Raw genomic sequence first — 25,309 nt, forward strand, 5'->3', positions numbered from 1 at the left:
CAAGGATGAACCCATATCCCGCAAAATAAGAAGAGGAAGCAAATGAGCCATCGCAGAAAAGGTTGAATAGGTGAAGCTGGGGGTGTGGTGGTGAAGGGCGGGTCCTGATTGGAATGGCCGAGAGGTTCGAGTTGGCAGTGGCCAGAAGGGTGAATGGGAGAGAACTCTCTCTCTCTCTCTAAGTCCATCAGGGTAAGAGCGATGGAGACTCACCCATCGTCGGTGAGAACAATTGCTTCGCATCATAGGAAATTAATTCTGAAAATGATAATTATTCCTTTTTTCATTAGAGTCAAATGCGTTTGCAATGAAAGCTCTAAGGGAGGAAGAGGCATCTCCTTCGCTCTAATCTCACCCTCTTCCCTTTCTCCTCGGGAAGCAAACTCACTCCTCTCTCTCTCTCTCTCTCTCTCTTCTTGATGGTGACCACACGTAGTCCCACAGTTCGCACAGCAGTGTGTACGTATGATGGTTACGTCAAAGGAGTCGTTAGCAATAACGCGTTACATTTGGCTCCACGTAGCGTTATATCGGGTGTTCAAAACCGTGATTCATTATACCGGTACGATACTATTGTAATAAACTCCTACGTGTCGGTCCAATCAAACCACTGCGCTATGGGCGGGAGGCCCAACGAACGCGGACCGACAACCCTCCGTGATTGGGCCGCCACCCCCCCGGTCCCGCAGACCTTCTCCGCTGTCGCCCTCTCCCCCTCGGATGCTCCCGCTCCTCTGCGACCCCCTTGTCCCCAACGCCTTCTGCGGTCCCCTTGTTCGTCTCCAACCGTCGCTCCAGCTTTGCCTCCGGTAGCCTCACCTTCCCCGTCGTCTGCACTCGTAACTCCCTCGTCCACTTGTGCGCAGCCTGCGGCCTAGTCATCTGCGCTCGGATGCTGTTTGATGAGATGCCCCACCAAGATACGTCATCGTGGAGTAACGTCACCTCAGGCGATTTGGAGTGTGCAAGAGAGCCATTTGTTCAAATGCCGGGCAGAAAAGTGGTGTCTTGGAATGTTATGATTGGTGGCTTTTTAAAAGGGCTGAGTCCCGAACTGGGGTTGGAGCTTCCTCTGAAGGGGAATAATAAGACAATGGTCAGTGTGGTCACACCATGTAGGAGGTTAAGCAAGCTGATCGGAGGGAAATTACTTCATGCATGTATTACTTGGAATTCTGTAAGATATTTGGGACTGCTAAGGTGGATAAGTGTTACAGGTGTGGAAGATTTGAGGTTGCAAGATGGATGTTCGAGGAAATGCCAAAGCGGAAATTTAGTCTGCTGGCTTTCGATGGGATTGCGTTGTTTTACAAAATGGTGGGAAAAGGAAAGATATGGCTGTCTGCAAAATTACTGCTTCCTTTTCTTTTTTGACAACAATCATAAGGAATTTTAATCTTCACATAGCGATGATAGCTGTACCTAATTTTCGATGATACAACCATCATGACTTAGAAATGGCTTCATGGGAGATAGTATTCTTATACATGGGCATTGTTAACATTCTATAAGTTATTGATATACTACATTCATAGTAGGCATGGCACATTTGCCTCTTAGTTTGAAACTAAGCTCTAGAACTTACAGGCTGCCATATTGACTGTGTGAAAATTAATAATGGGTCACATGTAGAAGCAACAGAAATTTTACCAGATGAAATTTACATTTTCTGTGGGAAGAATCAATTTGAGCATATGACCAGCTTGTATAGTGTCAGACCTACATTTGCTCATTCTTGGATAAGTGGAACAGGTATTAAGAGTCATGCCCAAGGATGCAGAATCACTAATGCTAGGAGGTTTGCTTATGTTATGTCGATATCATGGAGAATTTGAGTTGGGGGAGTGCATTGCTTAGAGATTGGTTGAGCTCGAATCTTCAAATCGCTTTCGCTAGTCTTTGTTGAGCAATATCTATGTGGCAGCAGGGGAATAGGAAGATGCTCACAAGGTGAAGGAGATGATGAGGGATTGACAAATTAAATCAGTGCCTAGTGATAGACTTGTATATCTAAATGAGATTGTTCACAGCTTCAGAATTGGGAATATATCAAATTGAGAGATAGAGAAGATCTACATGATGCTGGATGATGTGGCTGCCAGACAGAGATTAAGAGGTGCTACAATAGACTTGACTGATAAATGTCCAGCAGTCAATTTTTGTGCCAACAAGAGATAGTCATTTGGTTTTATTTCCCAGCAGGCTGAGTATTGGGATTTTTGCCACTTTACCAAGGCTTACTACCAAGATGCAGAATCTGTTTTATGCTTGGTTGCAAAACTCATGCCTGAGGATTTTCTGAAAGACGACCATACCGAGGGCTTATGATCAATTTGAATACTTTTACGAAATGAATATAGGAGGATTTATTTTTAAGAGTATCTTGTTGTACATTGTTCAAATACAACCACTATCCTTAAATTCTTCGGGCACGTATATCTTCATGTGGCTTTACATGTTGGTTCCGTAAGTATAGTTGCACGTTGCCACATGCCGCTCTTTCCTCTTAGTATGGTGGTCCTCCTCGGAATGTGACGTACAACTGAATGTTCTGGCAGAAAATTTTAGTAAGAGTTGAAGATGTCTTCATGGTATTGAGAAGCTCCAGCTGCAGCAGATGACACATTAAAAGTTTGTCAGTAATTTGAGTCACCAACTTAGTGCAAGAAGTGCGGCTGTGGAGAGGCAAGGCTAAAGCATATTTGAGGATTCAAGGCTTTAAAAACTGAATAGCTGCATACCTTTGCATCTGCTTGGTCAGTGATTTCTCAAAATTACACTATTTCTCAGTAGACAGGCCGACAAGAAAGGTTTTTTTATTTTATAAAAAAAAATTGAGGTTCTAGTGTCAAAACAAAAAAAAAGAGAGACTCATTTCATAGTTTTTTTGAATGAGAATGAGCTTATTTGAGGCATGCCAGCAAAATAGAGGCCCATTTCATTTTGAAATATATTCATAAAGATGTAGATTCTATTTTGTACATTGTCAAGCTAAAGTAGTCTAGGATTATAATCATTTTTCTCTTCTTTTATTGGAGTTCAGGTTATCAAGATTCAACAGTTGAACTCCAAGGGCAAAGTAGATCCTCTATCTAAATTCATCTGCCACAAGTTCACATGCCTTTCATCATTGTTCTGTCTAGTTTTCTCCCTACACCTGAGCCTGAAAACACAGATTTATGACCTTAATCCACCTTTTCTTTTTGTGGAAGAGAATATGATTGGTAAGGTTCCTTTTTTTCAGAATGAAGTGGCTAGAGGTGTGTTCTTATTGGAATCTTTTGAGTGTTAGTTGGTCTGCCTTGTTTATGCTTGCTGGTGATGCTGAGCAGCCATCTCTTTCATCTCCTATTTTTCATCTACTCTTCTTCATGTTTCTGCCATTCTTATGTCATCTCATGCAGCTGAAAGATACAGGAAAACCAAACTGTCCTCTCTTGGACACTTTTTATCTCGAAGGGTTGGTGAGGAATGGTTGCATAAAAGGAGAAAACAACAAGAAAGAAAAAGGATATCAAGAATTGTATTTGCTGATTCGAGTCAAATGCTTGTGGGAGCAAGAAACCGTCTCCTTCCATCTAGAAATCCAGATAATATAATAATACATCAATGTGGACTTCAGCATTGAGCGGAGTTAGATACTGGGGATGGCCTCAATGTCAATCTAATTAGCTAAGCATGATACATTTCGGAAACCAATCAAATTATAGACATGTTACTTGATGCGTTGACCGAGTTGGGTTCATATTGGGTGTCGGATTTAGATGCAGCATATCCAGGATCCGATAATCTCCTCGGAACCAATATATGCTCTCCGTAATCCGTCTTTAGTCGGATCGGATCTATTATAATTACAATTAGTTTATTCAAATCCGGTCTGAGATTGTTAGGTGGGAAGATGTCAATCTTACTTTTCCTGTCGGTGTTTAATCTATGAAGAACATTCATCCCCCAGAAATTAAAAATAAATATATTTACATTACAAATTATAATTTAATATATTTGTGTCTTTAAATATCAAAAGATTATGTGTTTTGTTTGGAAATAAACATAGAGAGATACACAGAAAAATCATTGGTTTTAGAGGAATTTATAATAATATGATATAATATTTTTTTTCTTACCGGAAATACTTTGCACAAACACCGTTAGTCGCTCCTCAATTCGCGCCATGGGCCCCGGCGGTCGGTGCACGCCTCTCGCACGTGCCCCACTCTCTTCCATCAAATGACGACAATACCCTCGCAGCTTTCCTCCCAAGTTTGAAAAGTTTACGCGCGTGGGAGCCGCGTTTCTTGGCGTTTACACGTATCATGTGAGACCGGGCCCCTCTACACGATCAACGGCACGTGAAGGTGGGACCAGCGACGTACCGTGGCGCGTTTCGTGAAGAAGCTTTCGCTGTCAGAAAGCCACCAATGCTAACAGACCGACCACCGCCTCCTCTCGTTTGAAATTTAAATTTGGATATATAAAATTCCATAAATAATAAAAATAGAATATAATTAATTTATAATGAGATCATCAAAATCTTAGACCGAGATTTCGAGAATGTTGGTCGAGATTTCATGATATTTCTCCCAATTAATGCCGTGCCAAACGGGCTGTGAAGCGTGACTTGTGGCAGGAAGATCCATTGATTTATGGCAGGTTGGAATCAGCCGAGGCAGTGCGACCGAGCCAACTTCGCATGAGGATTGCTGGTAGTGCCCAAAGTTTCCTAACCATACGGCAACGTCTTGATGTTGACCACGCGTTCGCTTGGCGTCGGACGGCTTTCGCACATGGATTGATGACAGCTACTCTCCAGCCCCGACTGTTACGCTCCTCTCCGTCTCACCCCTGGACCCGCTCCGCTGTTCTCAAACATACAGCTTTAGCGCTGGTCTTCGAACGTGGCAGTGCATCTACGCTTATCTTCGTGGGGTCCACCTTAAAGCAGCCGCTAACAGCGATAGAAGCTGCCTCGGAGTGTACAGCTGAGCCCGACAACCGGGGAATCGAGCTTTGCTATGTTGACGCTCTTTTTATACGCAAAAATCTTACGCTGACGGATCTTTGGTGATCTAACGGATGCGCGGTCTTATCACAGCCAGTGCGCCGTGACACGTAAGAGCTGATCGTACCGGTATTTTCTTCTTCAAACCCACTTGTCCAGTTGTCGTCGATCGAGTGGTTGCCACGCGAGTAAATCGTGTTTCATGTTCGAATCCGACAGCGGATGTGATTTCCGAGGGCGCGTTCTTCTCGGCTTCCTCGTCGCTTTACTGTAAGGAAATATTTCTTATTTTAATTCTCATCCTTTCCATAAAAGAAAAACGCCGCTCCTTTCTCCCTCCTCTTTTCTCTGTCACTCCACCAAGAGCACGGCCGAACCCTAACACCCACACGCTCCGCGACGGTGACGGTCTGGTGGTGGCAGCCTCCGGTGAACTTCCTTCCTGACAGCGTCGCCTCCTCTTTTGACCCAGTTCGTAAGAAAAGATGGAAAGGAAACGGGGCTGAACTGTTCCGCGTTGTTGTCCGAGTCGGAGTCGGTGTCAAATCGGACGTTCTTTCGGACACTTCGTCTTTAAAGACCCGTCGTGCTCTCTCTCTCTCTCTCTCTCTCTCTCTCTCGGAGAAGAAGCATCGAGTGGGGAGGTAGGTGATCTAACCGTTGCGTTTCTTCTTTTGAGGCGTTTTGGCTCATTGGGTCCTCTTCCTCGTTCTCCGATCTCCGTTCAAGATGCTCTCTTGAGAAAGCTTGGATCTTTTATAATCCCTTTTGTTCCACCAAGCAATGACGTTCGATTCACACCATTTATACTCGAGGTTTCCAATTTCCTCTTTTGCAGGTCTTGATCTCTGTTTTCTTTCTCGATCTGGCAAGGGGCCATGACTTCGAACAATGTTCTTAGGGCCAGTCGATCCGTGCGGGTAGCCTCGTCATCCGATTCACAGCAGGGCGATGGTAGACCACCTAATGCGCCCGTCGTGACCTTTGCCCGACGGACTCCGTCGGGCCGGTACGTCAGCTACTCCAGGGACGATCTTGACAGTGATTTCGGCAGCCGTGATTTTGACAAGGAATACATGAACTATCATGTCCACATCCCGCCGACTCCCGACAACCAACCGATGGATACTGTTATCTCTGCCAAGGTTGAAGAGCAATACGTCTCGAATTCACTGTTTACCGGTGGATGCAACAGTGTCACTCGTGCTCATCTGATGGACAAGGTCATCGAGTCAGTGGCCAACCATCCACAGATGGCTGGTGCCAAGGGTTCATCTTGCGCTATGCCGGGATGCGACTCAAAGGTCATGAGCGACGAGCGAGGGGTTGATATCCTCCCTTGTGAGTGCGACTTCAAGATCTGTGCTGAGTGCTTTTCGGATGCAGTGAAGGTCGGTGGCGGGATCTGTCCAGGATGCAAAGAACCATACAAGACTACAGAATTGGAGGAGGTGGTCAACAATGCTGTGGCTGGACAACCGCTCTCGCTGCCAGCTCCACATGGAGTGTCGAAGATGGAGAGGAGGCTTTCGATAATGAGGTCACAGAAGATGACCAGAAGTCAGACGGGTGATTGGGATCACAACCGTTGGCTCTTTGAGACGAAGGGGACCTATGGCTACGGTAATGCAATTTGGCCGACGGAGGATAGAGGTGAAGGGGGGGATGGAGGAAATGAACAGCCTACAGAACTGATGAACAAACCATGGAGACCACTCACTCGAAAGTTGAAGATCCCTGCTGCAGTATTAAGTCCGTATAGGTAACCACAACTACTGCTTTGTTCTTTTTGTATGATATCTGAATTGTGTTCTATCAATTCCTTTTGACTTGTGTGATGGTTATTCAAATTGCTCATTTTTTTTGTTAGGTAGAAACAATGTCTAATACCCAGAAATCAAGTTTATCTGTTCTGTAGCTTACATATATGGCAGAGGAAATTGTCTCTGAAACTTTGTAGATATAACATCTTTGTATGCTTATATCAAGATTAATCATGACATTGGTGAAAGAGAATTTGGATCATCCAAGTCATCAACGTACCGAGTTTTCTAGAAATTGAGCTTGCTAGGAAGAGGAAAGCACAGACACATTATTCCCGAGAATTGGTTGTACACTGGAAAGCACAAACAAATTTGTGGGCTGGCTCTTCTAGTCAAGTCATTTTATGATCAGCACTTGTTGCTGTATAATCAAACTTGTTTTCTATGGTCATATTGTTATATTTGTGTCATATATATCCTCCTGGTCGTCATAATACATTCACTGTTTGTTTGAATCCTATTTGAGTTTGCTTTACATCCTTCGAATACCACATTGTCTTTATGACTAGGAAGATCATGATTTTATGATTTCTGGCTTACAGACTCCTCATCGTTATCCGCATGGCTTTTCTTGCCCTGTTTCTTGCATGGAGAATAAAGCACAAAAATGAGGATGCAGTTTGGCTGTGGGGGATGTCTGTCGTCTGTGAGCTGTGGTTCGCATTTTCCTGGCTGTTGGATCAACTCCCAAAACTCTGCCCTGTGAACCGTGCTGCTGACCTCGCCATTCTAAGGGAAAAGTTTGAGACTCCCTCGGCAAACAACCCTAGTGGAAAATCTGATCTTCCAGGTATTGATGTCTTTGTCTCCACAGCGGACCCTGAGAAAGAACCTCCACTTGTAACGGCAAATACCATACTCTCCATCCTTGCTGCTGATTACCCTGTAGAAAAGCTAGCATGCTATGTTTCAGATGATGGTGGTGCCCTTTTGACTTTTGAAGCAATGGCTGAGGCTGCTAGCTTCGCCAATATCTGGGTTCCTTTCTGCCGTAAACATGGTGTTGAGCCTAGGAACCCAGAAAGTTACTTTAATTTGAAGAGAGATCCATACAAGAACAAGGTGCGATCTGACTTTGTCAAGGACCGGAGGCGGGTAAAGAGAGAGTATGATGAATTCAAGGTTCGAATCAATGGGTTGCCTGATTCAATCCGACGGCGGTCTGATGCATACCATGCACGTGAAGAGATCAAAGCAATGAAACGACAAAGGGAGGTTGCAGGTGATGATCCAGTAGAACCCGTGAAGATTCCTAAAGCTACATGGATGGCCGATGGCACCCACTGGCCTGGAACTTGGATGAACCCCTCATCGGAGCACACTCGGGGTGATCATGCTGGAATCATTCAGGTATTGTGTTTCTAAGTACTACTGTTTTCGCAAATAAGCTGGTCACATTGATGCATATTTTCTGTTTTTAACCTTCATGCACAGAGTCCATTATCCATCTGTTTAAGGTTCATCAGGCTGTTAAATTGTCACATGTCTGATGAAATCTGTTTTTTTTTTTGTGGTCTTTATCCCCCATGATTTGATGCTGGATAAAATATAGGAGAAAAAACAGGCAACACCATAAGTTTGAGATCAATGGTCTGTGCAGTTATTCTTTATTTCCTTTTCTCTTGGCTTTCATGCTTGCATCTTTCTCTAGCTCGTAATAGATTTATCATATCACCGCCAATTGTTTCTCACCAGTTCTGGCCCTGTTTTTTAATATGTCAATCTTTTCTCTTGAGTTTGCTGGCAGCACCAGTTTTTTACGAACATAGGTGTTAATTTGGTTGTTGATGTTTAATTTTAGGTCAAAATTATATCTATTCGTGTTAGTATTACTATTTTATGCTGTTTGCTTCAAGCTTCATGATTAATCTTATTTAATAGCTAATAACAGGCAGACAAACTAGAAAGTAGAAGTCACTATATTCACGTATCTATCTTTGTTGCAGGTAATGTTGAAACCTCCAAGTCATGAACCATTATTTGGGAACAACGAAGAGGGTAGGCCACTAGATTTCACTGATATAGATATTCGTCTTCCCATGCTGGTCTATGTCTCTCGTGAGAAGCGTCCTGGATATGACCACAACAAGAAGGCTGGGGCTATGAATGCTCTCGTTCGTGCCTCAGCAATTATGTCAAATGGCCCTTTCATTCTCAACCTTGACTGCGACCACTATGTCTATAACTCGCAGGCCCTCCGAGAGGGCATGTGCTTCATGATGGATCGTGGTGGTGACCGCATCTGCTACGTCCAGTTTCCTCAGAGGTTTGAGGGCATAGATCCTTCTGATCGTTATGCCAACAACAACACAGTCTTCTTTGATGTCAACATGCGAGCTCTTGATGGCCTTCAGGGGCCAGTTTATGTTGGTACTGGCTGCCTTTTCCGACGTATTGCTCTCTATGGCTTTGATCCTCCTCGATCCAAAGAACAACATGGTGGATGCTGCAGCTGCTGTTTTCCCCAAAAGCACAAGACTCACGCAGCTGTGGCATCTGAAGAGACACGGGCTCTTCGCATGGGAGACTCTGAAGATGATGAGATGGCCATGTCTACTTTTCCTAAGAAATTTGGAAATTCAACCTTTCTCATTGACTCCATTCCTGTTTCTGAGTTCCAAGGACGCCCTCTTGCTGATCATCCAGCTGTTAAGAATGGTCGTGCACCTGGTCTCCTAACCGCTCCTCGTGACCTTCTTGACGCATCCACTGTAGCTGAAGCAATCAGTGTTATTTCATGCTGGTACGAAGACAAGACTGAGTGGGGTCAGCGTGTCGGATGGATCTATGGGTCAGTGACTGAAGATGTCGTTACTGGCTACAGGATGCACAACAGAGGGTGGAAGTCAGTATACTGTGTGACCAAGCCTGATGCCTTCCGTGGGACTGCTCCAATCAACCTAACCGATCGGCTCCACCAAGTTCTCAGGTGGGCTACAGGCTCTGTTGAGATTTTCTTCTCCCGTAACAATGCACTTCTTGCAAGTCCAAGAATGAAGATTCTTCAAAGGATTGCATACCTCAATGTCGGGATATACCCATTTACCTCCATCTTTCTTATTGTCTACTGCTTCCTACCTGCGCTCTCTCTTTTCACGGGACAGTTCATTGTGCAAACCCTCAATGTGACCTTCCTCACATACCTTCTGATCATCACATTGACACTCTGTATGCTCGCGGTTCTTGAGATCAAGTGGTCTGGAATTGAACTTGAAGAATGGTGGCGAAATGAGCAGTTCTGGCTGATAGGAGGAACCAGCGCTCATCTTGCAGCTGTGCTCCAGGGGTTGCTTAAGGTGATTGCTGGGATTGAGATCTCATTCACCCTCACATCAAAATCAGCAGGAGATGATGAGGATGATGAATTTGCTGATCTCTATATAGTGAAGTGGACCTCACTGATGATACCACCCATCACCATCATGATGATGAATTTAATAGCCATCGCCGTGGGAGTTAGCCGTACTATATATAGTACCATACCACAGTGGAGCAAGCTTCTGGGCGGGGTCTTCTTCAGCTTTTGGGTGTTGGCGCATTTATACCCGTTTGCTAAAGGTTTAATGGGACGGAGAGGAAGGACGCCAACCATTGTTTTCGTGTGGTCTGGACTCATTTCTATCACTATATCACTGCTTTGGGTTGCGATCAGTCCCCCATCTGGTGGTAATTCACAGATTGGTGGATCCTTCACTTTTCCTTGATTCATCACAATGTTGCAGTCTGAGATTGGCAAGGTGGGGATCGTCATGATGGAAGAGTTCTCGTATGCTACTGGTCCTGCCTTTAGCCACTTTGTAGGAGATACAAATGAGCAACCTAAGAAAGAGTAGCAGGCTGCCATGGCTTTCTTCTTACTCTTTGTGGGAGTTTTTATTCTTATAATTTTTTTTTATTTTACTGATTACATTGGACATATATGGTTGGTTCACAGCAGAGGAGGAAGAGGGGGGTGGGGGAGGGGGAGAGTTCTATGCATATGATGGAAGGTAGTATATTGGACAAGCTGTTTGTAATAGTTAGATGTGAATTTGAGGCCATCTGTCTACAGTATTTTTCATTGTCATCAAGTCTCGACTTCTCTGCTGCTTGTATTGTAGTAGACATGTCTTCTATAGAATTTGTTTTTTGTAGTTACCAAATGTGGACTTTACGTTTGGCAGTATTTTATGGTTGATGCATGCTGTATAAGGAATGGCACAAGTTCTCATGCTCTAGTGTGTGCGACCTATGAATGATTTGGTGGATATGGAATGAAATCATTCATGTAATTTTGTTATACAAGTGTTTAAAAGGTGTAGCAAATATTCTCTTCAGCAAAATATGCTCTCAAGTCCCTGTGGTGATGCTTGGTTTCTTTCTTATGTACGATTGCTTTCCCATGTTGCCGAGCATCTGTTTTGATGAAGACAGCTTTGCTCAAATCATTGTAGTCCAGCTTGAGGGTTGTGGCTAAATTGTCATTTCACAAGTTGAACTACGAAAGTACCTCCACATCAATCAGAATGTTCTTTACGTTTCCCAATTCTCCCCATTGCTTTGTTTTTGCTACTCGTCTCCCTCCCGTTACGAGATCAGCACCTCTCTCTCTCTCTCTCTCTCTCGTTTTCAGGTTCGCTATATTGTAGGAGATCTCGGATTCCAAGGCACTATCGGTTGTCCCTCTACCACTCTATGTCGAAATTACCATCTTCGTTGGGCTTTTCTAGGGTTTTGGACCTAAGGGCGGACCCGATGGGTGTGAGATCCCCGCTATCTTCTGAATTCAAACAATGAAGCAGTCCCTCTGCCACTCGATGTCGAAATTACTGTCTTTGTTGGACTTTTCTAGGGTTTGGACCTACGATAGGTGTGAGATCCCCACTGCTACATCGTAAGATGGCGCTTAGCTTGCGGATTATAACGTCATAACATAAATCAGGGCAAACAGTGGACGAAGGCATCGGATCACGAGCAACGACCACAACGGCCGAACATTCAAAGATAGCATCAACAAGGTAATTAAAGATGGTTGCTTTGTAATCTGCAATGTGATCGTTGATATTTATTTTATTGCCAAGAAGAATCGATTCTTGGCATTGTTGGAGCTGGAAAGTCAACGACTGAAAAGTCGTCGGGTTATATTTATTTATCATCAACCTTGATGGAGGTGCCAATCACCCAAGGAATGAAAAGGAGATGGAGGATGAACATTTTTTTATTATGGGATAATAATACAGCACTCTCACCCCTCTTCGTAACCCACCTATCAACAATATCTTCTGAGTCGAGGCATTAGGCTCAAAGCTCATACATTGCATTGGATAGACCAACCGCCCACCTGGATTGAGCTTAAGTTGAATCGATTGTGACTCAATAATTACGAGTCATCTGATTCAATTGAACCAAATGATATAATATTAATCAAATATTTTTATTTATATTTAAATATCATTATGATATATAAACTTTATTATTATTTTCAAATTTAATAATATTATTATATTTTTTTTTTAAAAAAAAATAATAATAAAAAATAATTAAAAGAAATGTGAAGAATCCATAAATTCCTCATCTCCCATCTAAATGGAGAATAGAGTGAGACTGGTGGATGAGGATGCCCTATTGTTGAGGCATGATTCAATCACTCTAAACAGGGGAGCCTTTTACATGCTAAGCTCGAAGGTTTTTTGGCTCATGCTCTCGTGACTGGATTTACGTTCCCAGCTGCAAGTTTCACAACATAAAAAACCATGGAACTCTAAATATTTGAAAATAATAAACTTAGCTATGCAATATCTTCTGGAGTTGAAATCATTTTGTCTTGGGAGCAATATCCTCATGCATTGGAGTTTTGTTGGGTTAGGAGTTCAAATAAAACTACAGGTCAGTGCATAATTAGAGGACTGATGATGAATAAGGTTATATTATCTAGGTTTACCTCTTCTCCCGTCCAATCTTTATATTATCCTCTCCTGTGATTATATTATTAAGTTTTACATTGTCTACCGTGCATAACATCAGGCAAACTGATGTAAACTGGATTTACATTGTAAGAGGCAATATAGAGATATGAATCAAGCAAACTGATGTAAACTGTGACTCAGACAATTACCTCCTCTCCTGTCCAGTTTTCCCATCTTCCCTCTTCCTTCTGATGATGACGACAATCACCCGCATAAGAAACAGTGTTTTTGTGTCAGGTGAACCACAGCGGAGAAACAACCCTCCATGACGATAATGTCGGGAACAGAAGGAACAGGGGGGCATTTGGTGATCTAATCAATGTATGTATGTATGTATGTATGTATGTATGTATGTATGGCCGAATGCGGTTAGGGAACGACTGCGATGCAATGAACATAATCATCTCTGCACCCGAGGAAGATGCGACCTCCTATCATTACAGGCGAAGAGAATATGTCACCTGGGAGGTCCATGCGTGCAAACTCTTCCACCATGGGAATTTGTGGAAGTTCATCTGCTGTGCTCGCCCCACGCTTCGGCTCTGTGCTAATCCTGATGACATGAACGCTGCCTGAGCTGCCGCAGATGCAAGCCAACCTGAAATTGCAGATGTTGTTCATTTTATCCTCAGAAATAGAAGCCCCTTGAGTACGGCACAACAGATCATGGCATACCTCTCGTGTGGCCGTGATGATTCTGATATCAACTCGGTTTGCTCATCAACGTAGGCAGAAGATGTGATTGGATCTCCAATCTGGTACTCCCAGAGTGTAGCTCCTTCCTATAACATGGCACACGAAACTGATAAGGTCCGACGATATTGTCATTTTAATATACGTCAGGCATCATGATTTGGATATTCCCTTAACAATCTTGTATCTAAACTAAACAAGAATCAGATAACGTAAGAATTGTATCCTAGCAGGTTGAAACTAATTAAATCAGCTCTATGGTGTCTAAACAAGCACATTAAACTACCTGAAAGGCAGCAAATGAAGTTGAGTACCCTCATGTTGGACAAGGGAAATTGTGAGAGGCCACAATTATTATAATTTTTTGGTTGGCAAGTCTTGTAAATGATTCTGGTCTGTCCTTGATCCTGGTCATTTGCCTCGCACATGAACTGGTTAATTTCAATTTATGTTCATCTTCCACCAACTATACAATTAATATAGATTGCACACAAATCCACCACATGGGACTCGTTAAATAGATAAAAGGCATGGTCAAGTGCTAATGCTGTCCAAAAGGCAAAATTAGGAGCTGATAACCAGCATTCAAGATACGCAGATAATTGATAGTCTTTGATGTGAAACAATGATACAATTAAAAGTTGGACAGGAGATAAGCAGGCACAGAGGAGAGGGTAACAAGAATAGAGCGAGGAATGACAACAGGCACTGAACTCATAACTTGCATTTAAATTATTTTAAAACATTCATATTTCAGCTATGTGCAGCTTTACTTGTAGACCATCAAAGAAAATTCAACTAATCTAGAACTCTATGGATAAGGGTGGTCTAGTGCTTTTAGCTTCTACTAATATAGGATTTGGAAAGTGTCAATTGACACTTTCATACCTTGCAAGAAGAGAATGTTTCCCATATCTTGAGCTCTAGTTATATATGTCACAAAAAATAATCTTACCATGACACCAAGGTTGACCCTCAAACCTAACCAAAATCTAAATTAATTAAAGAAGAAAAAGACTCAATCTAACCAGCAGGACACATCAATCTCAGATCTCTCCTTCTAAATAAGGTATAGACTCAATATATGAAATTCTAGCTTTTGAAATGTATTAACAACCATTTCAAACACTGTAGACTCAAGATATGAACTTCTAGTTTTTTAAATGTCTTAACAACCATTTCAAACACCGCTAATGTCAATCTGATGTAGAAAAGAATGAGGGGTTGTGTTGGGCCACTAACAACCAGCGTGAAACTCTATTGAATTTCACAATGAGGAAAAGTCATCTAAGATAGCGTCGACGTGTTAAAGGAAAACCTATGGGTGCTATGATAGACAATGCAAGTAAATAAAAATTAGTGGCATAAAGAGTAGGATGAGACCTAAGAAACTTGGCTAGAAATAAATAAAGAGATCTTTAAATGCTCGACGGAACTAGAGATATTGCCTCACACAAAGTTCAATGGTGGGAAACAAATCCATGCAGCCGTCCCCAAATAGTTGGGATATCATGGCTTGTCATCTTTGTTGTCTTCATCACCTTTTCAACTTACACTTCTATTTCTTTATTTCTAAAGTTACAGTTCAGACATTTCATCTAAACCTCATCTAATTTAAATCCCTAACCTAATAAAGCATCTCTATAAGTTCAAGAATCAATTCTACATATATAGGTTGAACAAACTAGTCTAGCAGAGCTGCAGAAAATTTAAGTTGCCAATTAGTTAAGATGAAAATTTTCAAATATAAATGAAAGAAGTGCATCATTGAATACTTTCCAGTGAAATACATGTTAATCTGATGCTGCATGGTCACTTGATCAACTTATTATTGGCTAGTTCTTATATGGGTCGAACATCAAAGCTTACCAAATCAAATGAGTATAAGCTTCCATTTCGACAACAAACCAAAATCTGCAAATGAATTAAAGCAAAAATAATAAGAGAATTATTCAATTTACTTCAAACAGTAAAAAGAAATTTATATAATCAACATATTCTTTTGCAATATGCTACAAATGATCAAAGTTAAATTGTAGCAATTTTGTAAAAAAAGTTCCAATCCAGCCAAATATTTCACGATTGCAGGCACACCAAATTTGTTGTATGCTTGCCAGTTTGATGTTGCAAAAGTTTGTGATATCCCCTATAAAAGATCTGGCTGAAATTTCATTTCTCTTTTATTTATATTGTTTGTTTGTAGATTCTGAAATGATTGGATAATGATTCCTATATTAGAAAGGTTTATGCTGCTATTTTATGTTCTTAGCTATCCTCCATCAGTAATATACAACGACAATAACAAAGCCATAAAGCCCCAACTATTTGAGATCAACTACAAAGATCTTTTGACACTATTGAGATACATAAAAAACCATAGGAATATGTTGGATAGATCTGTATCCTCCATCAGTTAATATCTGTTGGATAAATATTTGTTCCAGTTAAACCATCACTACATAATTTTATATGTATACATAATCCTTAATAACTTTATTCATAAAAGAACTCCAAAATTGATAATATTTCACTACTTTCTTACCTAATGAACTTTCAACTAGATTGGTCACAGGAGTAAAATATAAATCATGTTGCTACCACTGAATTGCCCACAATGTCAAATCTCCATCTCAGGAACTGCCATGCCCATAGGTTAGTGTGTACTATGGCAAATAAATGGCGTCACAAAGCAAGTTGTTATAATTGAACACATGGGAGCCTATACAAAATTACAAATAGCTTAAGAAGAAAACAAGACCCACGAGGCTGAGTCTATGCACCTATATCATATGTTTATAACTACATTTATATACAATCACAAACCAGTACAGGTACATGCATGTAGTAGATCACTTAATTTAGAAATAATGTTGATCATTCATGAATTATGTTGGATCCATGAGCTTACTTGATTCTACCTTCATAATGCGTAATTATGTATTACTCAAATGTTGCAAATTTTCAAGATCCACCTATAAGAGATAGGCACTTTTGAGTGCTACAAATCTAAAGATAGTTGTTTTGAGCGCATAGCATGTGCAATCACATGGGTGCCCAATCTAGAGACTAACACACTGGTACTTAATAGCCAGCAATAACCTGTGCTAAAGTGAACCAAACTAATGTACTTATGAGCCTGGTTAGCTGTTTTTGAATTAAATCATGCCCATACCATCTGATAAGGGCTGGTACATGTAAGTGCAGCTCAATCAAGAGAATCCGAGGCTGATATAGCCAAACATGAGTACAAAAACCTATTATAAATGTATCAACCAAAAATTTCTATTGCTGGTGTCTTATGTTTTTTACTTATATTTTGCACTAGAAAGTAAGGGAAATCTAGGTTCAAGACTAAACAGATCATGAAATCCTTCAGCAAATCTCATTGGTATTTTTCTTCTCTAAGCATTATATGAGTCAGATAATGGATTTCTACGTAACACTTTTAACAAACATTAGTTACATAGGTAACAGCAGAGAGGACGGGCTCCAGGGATGACATTGCATCTTTGTCCACATGAATGCCCACAAGAAAATCTCAAAACTCACCGACCAGTGATGTGACAATCCAAAATTTCTTTGAACTGTTCTACAACGTATAGTCCATTAAATCAATCAAGAAACTCAAAATTCAAAAACCGAACAGCATGTTCACTAATTATTACCATGTCAATGCGAGTTTATTGGCAAGGTTTGCTGGTGGTACACTGTAATGCACCAATACGTGTCAGGTTTTGTCGAAGTCATGAAGGCCAAGGATCAGCAAGATCTTTGCATCCAGCAGACCATTATGACATGTGAAGACTAAACATATCAATCTTTTCCAAATGAAAAAAATAATATATGCGATAACAAAATTGGTATTTTGAAACTGTTAATAAAAATAAAATGAAACACAGCAAAGAACAAAAACCTGGCCTGCAAGAACAGAGGAAATGCAAGCTCCAGCAAAAATTGGACCACCAACAACAGCCTGATAACATACAAACAATGAGACCAAGGTTTTGCACTTTTTTAATGCCTGCAACCCAGATGGTTAGCCAAGTTTTCAAAATGAAGGCAACATTAGCCAGGAGAGAACATAGAGAACCTAATAGGGCTAGTCATAGTTGGAAAGATCTAGCTACACCTGTCAAAATTATTTGACTCAAAATAAGCAACATTAGCCAATCCAAAGGCAAGCATTAGATGCTAAAAGCATACACTTTAAAAATAGGCTGAATAGCCATCCACTAAGCTACACCTCATGAATACAAGGAAAAACAACATTAAAAATCATCATAAAGCATGACTATGCTTATAAATGATTTGTTACCACCAGAAAAACAAAATGCAAAAATATAACATTAGTCTTCATGTATATTAAGTTCCAAAACCTGCCTCCTTATAGGTTGTGTACAGGATCTGTATAAAATGACAACCACTTAACTAAAGTTTTCAATCTATGGTACCAGACCCTTGCCGGTCCATGGCCGGACAAGTACAGGTCCAGTCCATTTGGGTGTACCGACATACAGTATGCCAAAATGTATCTTAATACCATTCTACTAAGGGAAGGAGAAAGAAGAAAGACGACCATAGAGGAAGAAGAAGGGAGGAGGAAGGAGAAAGAATGAAGAGGAAGAAGTAAGAAGGGAGATGGAAAAAAGACGAAAGATGGAAGGAGAAAGAAGGAAAAAGGAAGGAGAAGGAAGAGGATGAGGATGAGGAGATGCATCGGAGATGAGACAGGTGGCAGGCAGCAGCAATTGAGCAACGACAGCGCAAAGTAAATGCTCGCAAGTTGAAAACCATAGCATGTTGCCCAACTTTAATAGAAAAGGAAAAACACAGCACTTGAATTAAAAGATCAGACTGGACCGCCCGAAATAGGAAGGTCCGCTGCATCCCCAATTCATGCTGGGACCAGTAAATACTAGCTGGTATGGATTGATTGGAGCGAAATTGAAGTCCCCACACTTAACTACATCTACTGTTTTTGTCTATAACTCCAAATCACTGCCAGCATCAGCACATATCTAATCATGAAATTTTTCTATATGCTACCTAATAACTTTGATAGAAATAGTGCAGATGCTCTTCTTTCTTTTGAATAGTTTATTTTATCATATTGCACAAATGGTACAGTAAAAAGGATATAGATTTATATATTCATATTAGTTTAGTCTCTGCAAACTGATATTCAGAAACTAAAAAAGAAAAGCATAATTATTTTAGACAAGAGTGGCATTAAAAAAATCATTGTATGCATTACAAAAACTGTGGCATATCAACAACATTATGCAATGCCATTTCGGGAATACCTTCCAAACTACAGCTCCTTCTGGACTCAATGCGAGCACATGACCGTCCACCATGCAACAAATAACTGTTAAAGCAGCCAAAAGTATTAGAAATAATTCACTTCTTGAGTTAAAATAGTAAGGAAATGAAAATATAATAGGAAACTTAAAAATCACTAAAAAATAATTCAAGAGAAACAGACCAGTACCATTTCTGCATTTGGAGTCCATAGACAGAGATCCAAATATTGGCACTCCTGCCTCAAAAAGCCATGTCACACTGAATGGTACTACCTGATTTATTTATGATATAAGAGTACACTTAGCTACTTGCAAAATAGTAGTCACATTATCAGAATTCATCCAAAGGAATCTATTTCTGCTGCATCATTGCATTGCAAAACCAGAAAGGAAGTGCATGAAAGTACATCTGACAAATGTTGAGTGATGTTGGGAATGAGATTTGACCTAGTTGTACAGAATGTTTCACAAAATAGGTCTATACAGAAATTTTCTTGTGTATTTGAAAAACTAATGATAGAAAAAGGCTTATATGTCAACTTTAATGACTTCACGACCTATTTGCAAAATATAATATGAACAAATGTAACAGTAATCAAAGATCTAAGTGGAAAAAAATGCAAATTACTCAAAATATAAGAAGAATTATTTATTGTGTAACTGATCAACAGATCCTCAAAAGAATTATATGTAAATTAAAGAGATCTAAAGAGTTATGGTGGACGAAGTCTCACTTAAAGGTATGTAAACGACTTAGTATTTTATAATTGAAGGGTTTAAAAAATTTACAAACTTGTATAAGAAACAAAATCAAAATGTATCCTGCAGGCTTAGAACATATAAAATCAAGGGTCTAAGATGCAAGAACATAAGAAAAAAAAAGGGATATTAGTAACTAAGAAAATAAAAACCAACCAATCTACAGAAGAGGACTAAAATAGTTATGATTTACATATGAAAACATCTACAAAAACTTTTCATAAAATACAATATGCTACAACATGAAACTTGATATGTTCACAAACATTTACATCAGCATCCTCAACTGAATATTTTGAATTATTTTGAGGTTTCTCTAAAAGGAAAAGATTGGTTGATACAATACCGCTAAAGATATGCCAGTCACACGGCCACTTGTAGATGCAACATATATCATGTTGTGTACCTAAAAATAAGATGACATTTAGTTCAATTTGCAGTTCCTAAACAAGACAAGATTCAGAATAGGCATAATTATTCTTAATTTAAAAGATTACAAGAGCACTAAAACCTACTTGATAAAAAGGTTCCTAGTTCTCACATGTTATTTGAAATCAGAGAATGGAATTTGAGATTTTAAAAACAATACAGAAATACCTTCTATCTCAATATGCTAAAAATAATAAAAAATACAGACAGTACTGAAGGCATTCAATCCACAAAAGAATGCAACAGATAAGATTTTGTTTAAGGCTGGTCCATTCCAATGCGTGTGGAGGCAGTCTTCGCATAAGAAAATTAAAAGTCCTTGGTAGATAGAGGGGTTGTAAAATCTTCAATTAGAATTCCCAAGAAGAGTAAGATTTAAATGTACCGAGAGCAGCAGTAATCATTTTTAAGATTGGAGATAAAAATGTCAACTGCCACAAAGGACTGAAGCTCATTTTCTTGATACATAATCCAAGGTAAGAAACATAATGAATTATTCAAGAAGTATTTGATGTACCACATCAATATAAGGCGAACCAAATATGCTCCCACCACAAGAAACTTTGTAAACTAAACAATGTTCCTTGTAGTCCAATGCATATAGAGACTGATCATGAGAACCACACCTGCATATCAATTAAAATAAAACATGTGAAAAAACAAACTTTGTAAACTAATAACCTCACTGAGAACCACACCTACATATCAATTAAAATAAAACATGTCAGAAAACTTTCTGGACTCTAAAAAGAGTGCACCAGCTTTAAATTTTTTGGACCAAGGTTTAAGATGAAGGGCTTTGGAATACCAAACTTTCTTAGATGAATCTGACCAGTATAATTTTTTATTTAAATCCCAACTGCTAGGAGTCTCTCATTGCTATTCTTTAATCACTCAAATTTCCGCTAACCACTGATATTAATTAGTTGCATCTACATTGTCCTTAGCAACATCAGAAGGTCAGTCCAGAGGAGATGCCCAAGGCTACCAAAAAAGATTCTCGCCTCTTCTTTGCCTTTCCTTTGCCCCTTCCTCATTGGGGCAGGAGTCAGCTGCCTCTTACTGCAGATGGAGCAGGAGAATACAAGGATGGCAAATTAGTCATTATGTACTAATCTTAACTTTTATTCTTTTGATCAAGATCAGTTTTATGATTTTTACCCTCTCATATCCCAGCAGCATAATGGCGTGCCAGGCAAAACATGTGAAACATGCTTCAGCAGTTGGCATAAAAAATTTTAAACTTACCCATGACAGAAATTTTTTTCAAATTAAAATCATGATCCAATAGTTCCTTAAAAATATTCAAACTTAATGCCACGGTTGCTATCAAGTCCTTTACTCTCATTTTCTATCACTCATATAAACATGCAAAAGGAAAAGGGAACTGGAATAAGCAAGGCATTACTTGCTTCAATTGCTGGAAGTATAGCTTAATCTTTAAGTTTAATAAAGAAATCTAAAATTACCATATCAAGTTTCTTGTCTTATCAACAATTGGCTGCATCTTAACCTACAAAAGGAATAAAAAAATGTTTTAATTCATCAATCAATGAACTTCAGATTTCTGAGGTACTACTGACAGGATGTTGCTCTACCTCTCCATCTGTTTGAAAGTACCAAGATATGTTCCCAGTTACAAAATCAAGAAAATAGATTTTTCCTCTATAGCAGCCAACTACAACCTACAAACACTTAAATATATTAAGTCAGATATTTCAAATTACATGCTAGAGATGAAAATAAAGCTGCAAATGCAAATTAAATACTTTATGAGACATCAAATAAAGGTGTAGGTACAGACTGACTAATTCAATAAAGCTAAAGAAAAAAATACCTGTGAAAAATCACCAGTAATTGCTGCCGAACACTCAACACGACCTTCTAACTTAACTTCCCATCGTATAGATCCACTGTCATCAGGGAGAGGAATGACAAATAATTTGTTACACTGCATTTAGTTAATTACTATAGATTATGTAAGTGTGTGAAAGCACATAGAATAGTTTCTGATGTGGATAATATCAAAAGACCAGAAACAAATAGACAATCAAATTTAACACAGCATAGTTGGTTCATGGGAGTTTGCAGCTGCAAAGTCAGTTGAATCAGTCATCAGTGACTGTTGGGCTTGGATAGTCAGATACACAAATAATGAACACAGCAACATCAAGAATTTGTGCTAGTTTATTAGACAAAAACACAAGTCCTGAATAGGGACTGTTCAAAGCAAGGTATGCAATTTCGAATAATATCGCCTGGTACGAGCGGTACATACTGGTCCGTCAGCCGACCGGTACACGGACCACCCGTTATCGGACGGAACGGAATATATATATATATATATATATATATAAACGAAGCGACATCGCCCCGCGTGGGAGAAGGAAAAGGCGACGTCGCCTTTTATAATATATATATATATATATATATATATATATATATATATATATATATATATATATATATATATATATATATATATATATATAAACGAGACAACGTCGCCCCGCCTAGGAGAAGAGAGAGGCGACGTCATCGTCGAATTATATATATATATATATATATATATATATATATATATATATATATATATATATATCGAGCGGTATACCGAACGGTATATCGCTCAATATACAGTATCGTACAGTACCGAACGAACGTCGAAACTCCGGTACGGTACGATATTTCAATCCTTCGTTCAAAGAGACATCGAGATGGTTATTTTACATGATAATGGAGAAAAAATGAATTTTTTAAAATGACACTAGGACCAGATGGAAGGCCCTTTGAAGCACAACAATACTAAAACTAGATCATTATAGACATTGGAAGCAGTAGATCTTCACATCATATCAAGAATTAACAACACGAACCTCAAATAAAAAAAATTGTCTTTATCATATACTTGTAAACGATCAACTCTTATCAAACATTGCCATTTCTCAGAGTATCTATCGGATATAAACATTTGCCGCTTGAGTGGTTCCTCTTAACTAAGAACAAGTAAAACCCCAAAATAGTATTACTAAAGTGAAATAAAAAGATGTCAAGGAAAACATGAAGTACTTCAGGTTCAAATTTTACAGAAATTATAAACTACAGTAGTTTCCAGATTCTGTCAAAACCAGAACTCCTTGAAAATTACAATCAATTTTTTGCTTTACTGTGTAACTATAGTTGTTACTCCATAAATCTTCCTAACCTACAATCTAAATAGAACCTCTATGAAATAAAATTAAATTTTCATATAGCAAGCAACCAAAATCAATGCCCTCATTAGTACATTGCTTCAATTAATTATATGCCGTCATTAAAACTAACAAGCCATAGCCACAGAGTAACAACACAACAGTCCATGAAGGAAGCCCTAGGACCCTAGAATCCTATCAAACACTGCAGTCAACTAGAGAGTTAAGATTTATTTCAAGTATTTAATGCCAATGGTCACACCCATCAAGATGTTACATAACTCACAAGTAAAAAAGAAAAATCAAGTAATTTAAGAGTGGCAATGTAAGAGCAGTACCCCTTTTTCATCAACTTCGACAAAGGATGATCCATTGCTCATCCTCAAACAATCAACAGTTAACTAAAGAGTGAAAATTATCTGATGCACTATTTATGTTTCGAAAGTTCTTCTAGCCTACCTAATCAGTTTTGGCTAAAGAGAAGCACAATTCTTGCTAAAAAACCATAACACATTATTGTGCTTCTTTATAAATATAATACCTTTTTAACAACTGCTTTTTTATACCTGCGGTTTCGTTCATGTAAATGCAGTCGTTCAATATCTTCTCATTTCCTCACACATTTCCAAGACAAAGTTAGCAATAATATATCATCCTTTCTCAATGGAGATATATGATATTAACCATAGTTTCATCATTCATGTTTTGCCAAGACCATTATGTCCGTAACATATGGTGCCTAGCTATGCATACTGGTCAGCGATACAAACTACGGCGCGTGCCTCCCAACACCACATATACTCAAATCTTTAAAAGAGTTTCATGACACGTGCTAGTGTACCGTGGGCTGTTACGCCAACACATACCGGACCCATAATGATCCGGCTGGGGAACCATGATATTAACATGTATATCAATTATTTTTAATGTGTTCTACACTCCCCACACATCACATTTGCAGGAGTCTCGTGTTACACAATCTATCTATAACATCATCCACATCTTTGAGCAGTGAATGTGTTACTATACAAATATGAACATTTACCTCCTAAGAACCCCATTATAACAAAGTATTAAGATTTAGCTCATTTGTCAAAGGAAATATAAGATAAATAGGGTAAATGGCAAAGAAAAAGGCAACATATTGTCACGGACTTCGTTGGTTTTGCCTAAGACGTGCGGCACCTTTGCTTGTCCGTCCGCAAAGGGTCATTCTTCCCAAAACCTCCAATGGTCCTTTAAGGACCTACAAAAGAGAAAACAGGTCAGAGAAAGTGTTTCACTCGGGATCCATAAGTAGCCATTTCAGCAAACACTTTATAGGCACTGCAAATTACAAGCATAAACTTTGCAAGTTTGGAACGATCGCACGACAAAGGGTCTAAGAAGATCCACCACAAACCAAACAAAATGGGGTTGCCAAACCTATGGCCATCCCTCTACATACTGTGCAAAGCGTGAACAAAACTGAAAGGTACGGACATACATGAGCATTACATCAAACATTCCGTTTATAGCTTTGTCCATGATATTCTCCCCCACTTATTCCTTCGACATCCTCATCGAAGCCTTTGCAAACGTTGCATCTTCTCGCCTTTGCTGAGTCTTCCATCTTCTGCTCTAGCTACAACACACCTCTTGGCTCCCAGCTACTCTTTGTCGCTGTTGTTAAGTAGTCCAACTTTGATCCACATGCTGCTTTAACTAGCCAATGACTTTGACTCTGGTGTGAGGTCGACCGAGTTGTGCTGATCCTTGTTAATTGCTACGGATCCTTCAGATGAAGCAAAAGACCGCCCTTGTTATGCGCTAGTCTCTCAAGCATCCCATGCCGCTTGAACTAGATGGATGTCTGTTGGAGCTTTAACAAACATTGCCTCGCAGACTTTGAAGTTTTTGGGGCCTTTCATCCACAAAATTCGCCCATCAATTCCTCTTCCACTTAGTTGTCATTTTCAAGTAGGTTCGCATCACTTCCACTTTTGATTAGCATTCTGTTGGGAAATGAGGTGGACAGTCTACTCTCAGTAGCACCGATCACCATTGGTGAGAATTTGACAACTATTGTCATTTGCTAAGTTTCTTCGAAGGGTCTTTGAACCTGTGCAGAGCTCCTCTGCTAAATAAATAAGAGAACTGGGGTACTCGGTCTCGCCCAATTTCTTAA

General features: G+C 39.6%; 2 protein-coding genes across 6 annotated transcripts in view; one reads left to right on the forward strand and one right to left on the reverse strand.

Moving 5' to 3' along the window:
* Positions 1-5,333: 5,333 nt before the first annotated feature.
* On the forward strand, positions 5,334-11,039 carry LOC135629316 (cellulose synthase-like protein D2). Its single transcript, XM_065136513.1, has 4 exons — positions 5,334-5,643; positions 5,838-6,761; positions 7,365-8,172; positions 8,769-11,039. Exons 2-4 carry the CDS (start codon positions 5,878-5,880, stop codon positions 10,524-10,526), a joined length of 3,450 nt encoding a protein of 1,149 aa, XP_064992585.1. The 5' UTR covers positions 5,334-5,643; positions 5,838-5,877; the 3' UTR covers positions 10,527-11,039.
* A 1,773-nt stretch (positions 11,040-12,812) lies between these two features.
* The window catches only part of LOC135629315 (putative acyl-activating enzyme 19), a 28,004-nt gene continuing 15,507 nt past the window's right edge, over positions 12,813-25,309 (reverse strand). Inside the window, exons 7-17 of one of the 5 annotated variants that reach the window (XM_065136510.1) lie at positions 21,789-21,864; positions 21,550-21,636; positions 21,421-21,464; positions 20,469-20,577; positions 19,869-19,928; positions 18,952-19,036; positions 18,764-18,828; positions 17,374-17,433; positions 15,330-15,374; positions 13,443-13,549; positions 12,813-13,365 (exon numbers count right to left, since the gene is read on the reverse strand). In XM_065136510.1, the coding sequence (XP_064992582.1) occupies positions 13,137-13,365; positions 13,443-13,549; positions 15,330-15,374; positions 17,374-17,433; positions 18,764-18,828; positions 18,952-19,036; positions 19,869-19,928; positions 20,469-20,577; positions 21,421-21,464; positions 21,550-21,636; positions 21,789-21,864 (967 nt within the window). In that variant the 3' untranslated portion in view covers positions 12,813-13,136. Of the gene's footprint in view, positions 13,366-13,442; positions 13,550-15,329; positions 15,375-17,125; positions 17,230-17,373; positions 17,434-18,763; positions 18,829-18,951; positions 19,037-19,868; positions 19,929-20,468; positions 20,578-21,420; positions 21,465-21,549; positions 21,637-21,788; positions 21,865-25,309 lie in introns of those variants that run through there. The other 4 variants (XR_010493193.1, XR_010493192.1, XM_065136512.1 and 1 more) reach the window with 4 other exon arrangements.

The sequence above is a fragment of the Musa acuminata genome, chromosome BXJ3-1 (assembly GCF_036884655.1).
Source record: "Musa acuminata AAA Group cultivar baxijiao chromosome BXJ3-1, Cavendish_Baxijiao_AAA, whole genome shotgun sequence".
Lineage (NCBI taxonomy): Eukaryota > Viridiplantae > Streptophyta > Magnoliopsida > Zingiberales > Musaceae > Musa > Musa acuminata.

What these genes read in the sequence shown, in the direction of transcription:
- LOC135629316 (XM_065136513.1), top strand. Translation starts at nt 5,878, where the DNA reads ATGACTTCGAACAATGTTCTTAGGGCCAGTCGATCCGTGCGGGTAGCC. An exon ending in GCAGTATTAAGTCCGTATAG is followed by an intron (nt 6,762 to 7,364) that starts GTAACCACAACT and finishes TCTGGCTTACAG; the next exon opens with ACTCCTCATCGTTATCCGCA. An exon ending in ATCATGCTGGAATCATTCAG is followed by an intron (nt 8,173 to 8,768) that starts GTATTGTGTTTC and finishes TCTTTGTTGCAG; the next exon opens with GTAATGTTGAAACCTCCAAG.